General features: G+C 44.0%; 1 protein-coding gene across 1 annotated transcript; it reads left to right on the top strand.

Annotated features, from left to right (window-relative positions):
• The first annotated feature begins 352 nt into the window (after positions 1-352).
• LOC125541326 (uncharacterized) lies at positions 353-4,186 on the top strand. The gene is made up of 5 exons (XM_048704769.2): positions 353-655; positions 791-944; positions 1,683-2,336; positions 3,047-3,225; positions 3,851-4,186. The coding sequence occupies exons 1-3, from the start codon at positions 362-364 to the stop codon at positions 1,826-1,828; spliced, it is 594 nt and encodes a 197-aa protein (XP_048560726.2). The 5' UTR covers positions 353-361; the 3' UTR covers positions 1,829-2,336; positions 3,047-3,225; positions 3,851-4,186.
• The last annotated feature ends 2,358 nt before the right edge of the window (positions 4,187-6,544 follow it).

Genomic DNA, 6,544 nt, shown 5'->3' with positions numbered 1-6,544 from the left:
CTTTCTCTCCCTCCCTCCCCCGCTTCCACCAACGAGCCCCTCTGCTCTCCCTCGCTCCGATCTGGTGGAGCCGCCACCCCCAACCTCTCTCTCCGACTTCGATCCACTGCCGCTTCCAACCGCTCCCACCCCACTCCTCTTCCCCTCCTCCTCAGGCAGCCCAGTCGTCGTCGCGACCGAGGACCAGAGACGCGGACAGTCGTTGGCGCCTACGCTTGGGAGAATCGAGGGCTGGCTCGCGCCGACGCGGCGTCGTGGCGAGATCCGGCCGGGCGCCACGTCGCTGGATCCCTCCCGACACGGCAGATCTGGCCAGCGTAGGGTAGGTGTCAGCCCGCCGCCGATCCACCCCGGCGCCCCCATGGCCAGGCGGGCAGAGGGTTTCGCTCCCCCGGGGCGGCCAGATCTCGCGTGGTGGCGAGCAGATCTTGGACTCGCGAGACGACCTCCGCCGCCGCCGACGCGCTCAGCTCCGTCGTCGCGGCCGTGGTGCGCGCGCTGTCCAAGGACTTCCTCGTCATCAGGCAGGAGTGGGCGGCCATCCGCATCCAGACCACCTTCCACGGCACCAGCTCCCGCTCCCGCACCCCCGCCTCCAATGACGTCGGCCAACGCCATCTCCACCGCCTCCCTCCTCCGCTCCTTCTCCTCCCAGGTAACCCCCGCGCGGTTGTTTAATGGGTTGTGGTTTCTTGCGAGATTACCTGCTCGAATTTGTCCCCATTTTCTCGTCGGGTTGATGTGAAATTGGGCTCGGTTTGTGACCTGTGCTGTTGGGTGTAATGAGCAGGGGAGGTTGAGGAGGTCCAAGAACGGCCGCTCGTCACGGTTGGTGGTGTGCGCGGACGCCAAGGAAATCGCCTTCGACCAGAAGTCCCGGGCCGCGCTCCAGGCCGACATCGAGAAGCTCGCCAGCGCCGTCGGCGTCACCCTCGGCCCGCGAGGTGATGCTCAGCTGCCTCTAACAAATAATTGCAGCTCGCGTTTCATGCCTGAACCACTAGCTTTTCCGTGTTTACTGTGGTGCCAAACCCTAGTTCCATGATAAGGTTGTCAGAGAGTTCCACATGTTCAGTATCTGCTGCAAAACCTGACTGCAAGCTAGCTAATTGCTCATTTCATCCGCATTTTCTACGCGCGCGGTCTGCTGTGTGACCCAATTTTGAGTTAACAGAGCCACAAAATAGAATGAAGCAAAAGAAATGAATATTGTAATTTTGGGGTTTGACACTGTCCCCTTGGTGATGGTGCATATTGCTTACTGGACTGCAAGACTCTGAATTAAAACTAAGTAGTGTACAGAATATGCCACAAGCATGGATCGAATTGAAACATGTATAGTTAAGGAATTCTAATCAATAATTGTACAATCTAGAAACAGTTTTAGACTCTAAGGCGTACCAAGATTGACACAACCTATCTTTCTAGATTTCTTTCACACTGTACCAAATTGCCGTACCATATCAAAGTCCAGGACATTAGTTTCCAGAAGAGTGTTATATAGAACCTAGGACTCGTTATAAGATAACTAAGCAATACTAAGACCAAAGAACACCTAACACACACACACTTGTTTGGAAATGGAAGGCTTGTGTTGTTTTAGCTATTCGTTGCCAATGATTAATCATCTTGTTTGTTTTTTGGCTGCATCTGACATACATTCTTATGCCTGTTTACTCCAGGTCAGGCTCATTTTTACCCAGGCTGGTGCTCGCAATTGCTTGGTTTGGTTTCGTTCGACTTAGCACTGAATCCCTCAGTTTATGCAGTTTCGTTGTGGTTGATTGACATCCCTATGAAGATAAAATTCAGGACCAAAGATGATTGATTACTGGTTTTAGCCCCAAGCCATCTTGTCTTGCCGTTTTTGGTGAGCTGGTGGCTTGGGGCTAAAACCACTATTTATGGTCGTCGGTGATGGTCATATTAGCTATGAGATGTGAGGGAAATACTTTAACCTCAAATGTGTGTCAGCATGTTACTGTTGTGACCCTTCATGTTATTTCTGTGCTGAGATTGTGAGATTCTTATAGGACCATAAAGTTCATTCTCTTTCAGTCTATCACACCTGTTTTGTACCAATATCATGATTATGCACCAAACATATTACCGTTAGTGGTTCATTCTATTTGATATGGATCATCTTCCACTTGAGAGCTGGCAGGAGGTCATGATAATTTTTTTGTTCCTTCTCAGGAATGCTCCCGTGCGGTGGCCTCCTTGAGACTTGGCACTTAGAAGCAGAATCTAATTAATTATACTGATTTTTTTGTTCTTCCAGAATCTTGGCACTTTGCTTGTCTATGGATCATCTTCCACTTGAGAGCTGGCAGGAGGTCATTATTCCGTTGCTGCCTCATCACTTACCTCCAGTTTTGAATTTGTGTGATAAATGCTTCTGAATTCCAATGACAAGTGCTACTGAAAATTTTCTATTCTTGTTTCTTTAATACACGTGTTCATGAATAATCGCTTCAGTTATTTGTTCTTCTGAAAACTTCAGTATGCAAGTACCTATTCCTGGTACAACAAGTACCAGTTCTTGAGCATTTGCACAGTTTTCCTCCAAAGTATTCTGCATAGAGCTCTAACTAACATTTTGAGACCTTATAGGTTTCACAAACAAAATATGCACTATCGAGACACTTGGGTATATAAACAAGTAGTAGTAGCAGTTGTACTGGACAACTGGTTATTTTGTATCTTTTCTTGTTCAAGTATTTCTTGAGTATCTGTTAACAAAACAACCATATTAGTCCTCTAATTCAACTCAGTTCAATACATACTATTTGCTGATCTTCCACTATATGCATGACTTGTCCTGTTTTCTTGCCATCTTCCACTTCACATTGCTTCATGACTTTGTAGATCTATTTGTATATGCCTTTACAATGTCGATTTATTTTGCTTTGTTTGCAATTTCCAACTATGCGTATCTGTTGCAACTTGCAAGATTTATATTATTTTTGTTCTTGTCTTGTTTCCTTCTTAATTTGTTCATATATGCATGACTTGTCCTGTTTTCTTGCTATCTTCAACTATTCAGATGTAGATCTTTGTGAAGACTCTCACCGGGAAGACCATCACACTTGAGGTCGAGTCCTCCGACAGAATTGACAACGTCAAGGCAAAGATCCAGGTCAAGGAGTGGCCCGTCCGCTGGTGCTGCTGATCCTGCTTGGACGAACATGCTGCCTCTTCCACATCGGCCACATGACAGCCATGGTGAGCTCTTTGCTGATCCTTCTTGTTCTCTGCTCTGCTTTCAATTGAACTTATTTCAGTTGGCAACTGTATACTGAGTTCAAGAGTATGGGTGCTTGCTTGTGAATAGTGATGTTGTTCCCATTAGATTAGATTAGGTTAATTACAGCCACAAGTATAGTAGGTTCTGTCCAAGTGCTCTTCGTCTTGTGTGTCATCTACAAGTCAATCAAGTTAATTAGATGTTGCTCTTTTCATGTTCTGCTTCATACATACATGCATATGTGATCATGGGGTGCTATATATAGAAATATTAGGGGATGCTATAGAAGAGTGTGCTAACAAAATTTGAATCACTATGATTCCACTAGTGAAAATACTCTTGAGTACTACTGCCATGTGCCGACGAGACAGATTCTAAATTGTGACCATCATCTAGCTAGCACCTATATTTATGCAGTAATAAAATGAAAATGAACAAATAACTATGTTGTATCGTTTGGCTTGTTAATTTCCCTTGGAAGAAAAGGATCTCTTAGTTGTGCAGTACTTGGTTCTTGGATGATTTTTCTGTTTGGAAACAAACATTAGTCAACAGCCGTATGTATAGTCACTAACACTTGGACTTGCCAAAACATTCATGCAGGCTGCTGGTGGACGTGGTGGTGATCCCCCTGTTGAAGGAGACGAGGTGGCACGCCTCCTGTGAGGAGGTAGAGGATGTGAGCTGAGCTGCTGTCTGGTTGAGGAAGAAAGTCGCTGTCTTTACTGGCGAAACAAACTGCTGCGGCAGCCATGCTTGTGAGCTTATGATGTGCCTCTAGTTTAGTTTGTCGGTTTGTGTGAACCGTTCTCTGTGATGTATGATGTATTGCTGATGTTAGCTGTACATGTGATGTATGATGAGTTGACTTGATGGTTTGTTTGAGGCTGTCTTGTGAAGGTTATTGTTAGTTAACATGAGTTAAACTAATACATACACTTGCTGCTGTTAGCTGTTAACATGAGTTGACTTGATGGTTCGTTTGAGGCTGTCTTGTGAAGGTTACTGCTAGTTAACATGAGTTAAACTATTACATGCACTGGGACCCATTTAACTAGTGGACCCATTTAAAAAAAGGAAAAGGAAATTGTTTAGACAAAATGGCCACGACCCAACAATAAAAAAATGTTGCAATGTTGGGCTAGGCCCATGAAATAGACCAAAAATTGACAGAAAATAATAATAATAAATGGGCTGAATTAATGGGCTCGACGCATATAGACACCTACTCGGACTGGGCTGAATCTTATCAGTGACCTTTTGAATAGGTCGCAATTTTGCCACGTCAGATTGCCACGTCGGATCCGACGTGGCCTGGACAGACAACCAGTGACCAAAACAAAAGGTCATGGGTTCAATGACCTTCTGTTTTGGTCATAAACGTCTATGACCTTCTCATAGAGAAGGTCGTTAATTTTAGTTTACGACCTCCAGCTTTTGACCTTCTGTTTTTGGTCACAAAAAGGTCGCAAATGAAAAACAATGACCTTTCAGTGACCAATAGTCAAGGTCACAAGTTGACATATTTCTTGTAGTGGATAGAGAGTCTCCTATGTTATCACTTTCATATACTAGTGGGAATTTTTCATTATAGAACTTGGCTTGTATATTCCAATGATGGGCTTCCTCAAAATGCCCTAGGTCTTCATGAGCAAGCGAGTTGGATGCACACCCACTTAGTTCTTTTTGTTGAGATTTCATATACTTATAGCTCTAGTGCATCCGTTGCATGGCAATCCCTACTCACTCACATTGATATCTATTAATGGGCATCTCCATAGCCCGTTGATACGCCTAGTTGATGCGAGACTATATTCTCCCTTTTTGTCTTCTCCACAACCACCATTCTATTCCACATATAGTGCTATGTCCATGGCTCACGCTCATGTATTGCATAAAGATTGAAAAAGTTTGAGAACACCAAAAGTATGAAACAATTGCTTGGCTTGTCATCGGGGTTGTGCATGATTTAAATACTTTGTGTGGTGAAGATGGAGCATAGCCAGACTATATGATTTTGCAGGGATAACTTTCTTTGGCCATGTTATTTTGAAGAGACATAATTGCTTAGTTAGTATGCTTGAAGTATTATTATTTCTATGTCAATATTGAACTTTTGTCTTGAATCTTTCGGATCTGAATATTCATACCAGAATTAAGAGAATTACATTGAAATTATGCCAAGTAGCTTTCCACATCAAAAATTCTGTTTTTATCATTTACCTACTCGAGGACGAGCAGGAATTAAGCTTGTGGATGCTTGATACGTCTGCAACGTATCTATAATTTTTGATTGTTCCATGCTATATTATATCCTGTTTTGGACACTACTGGGCTTTATTATACACTTTTATATTATTTTTGGGACTAACCTATTAACCGGAGGCCCAGCCCAGAATTGTTGTTTTTTTGCCTATTTCAGAGTTTCACAGAAAAAGAATATCAAACGGAGTCCAAACGAAATGAAACCTTCGGGAACGTGATTTTTGGAACGAACATGATCCAGAGGAATTGGACCCTACGTCAAGAAAGCAACCAGGAGGGCACGAGGTAGGGGGGCACGCCTACCCTCCAGGCGTGCCCTCCACCCTCATGGGGCCCATGTTGCTCCACCGATGTACTTCTTCCTCCTATATATACCTACGTACCCCCAAACTACCAGATACGGAGCCAAAACCCTACTTCCACCGCCATAACTTTCTGTATCCGTGAGATCCCATCTCGGGGCCTTTTCCGGAGCTCCGTCGGAGGGGGCATCGATCATGGAGGGCTTCTACATCAACACCATAGCCTCTCCGATGAAGTGTGAGTAGTTTACTTCACACCTTTGGGTCCATAGTTATTAGCTAGATGGCTTCTTCTCTCTTTTTGGATCTCAATACAAAGTTCTCCCCCTCTCTTGTGGAGATCTATTTGATGTAATCTTCTTTTGCGGTGTGTTTGTTGAGACCGATGAACTGTGGGTTTATGATCAAGTTTATCTATGAACAATATTTGAATCTTCTCTGAATTCTTTTATGTATGATTGGTTAATCTTTGCAAGTCTCTTCGAATTATCAGTTTGGTTTGGCCTACTAGATTGATCTTTCTTGCAATGGGAGAAGTGCTTAGCTTTGGGTTCAATCTTGCGGTGTCCTTTCCTAGTGATAGTAGGGGCAGCAAGGCACGTATTGTATTGTTGCCATCGAGGATAACAAGATGGGGTTTATTTCATATTGCATGAGTTTATCCCTCTACATCATGTCATCTTGCTTAAAGTGTTACTCTGTTCTTTTGAACTTAATACTCTAGATGCAT

Source organism: Triticum urartu, chromosome 2A (assembly GCF_056163025.1).
Source record: "Triticum urartu cultivar PI428250 chromosome 2A, HENAU_Tu73, whole genome shotgun sequence".
Lineage (NCBI taxonomy): Eukaryota > Viridiplantae > Streptophyta > Magnoliopsida > Poales > Poaceae > Triticum > Triticum urartu.
This window is presented reverse-complemented; position numbering and strand designations above follow the sequence as displayed.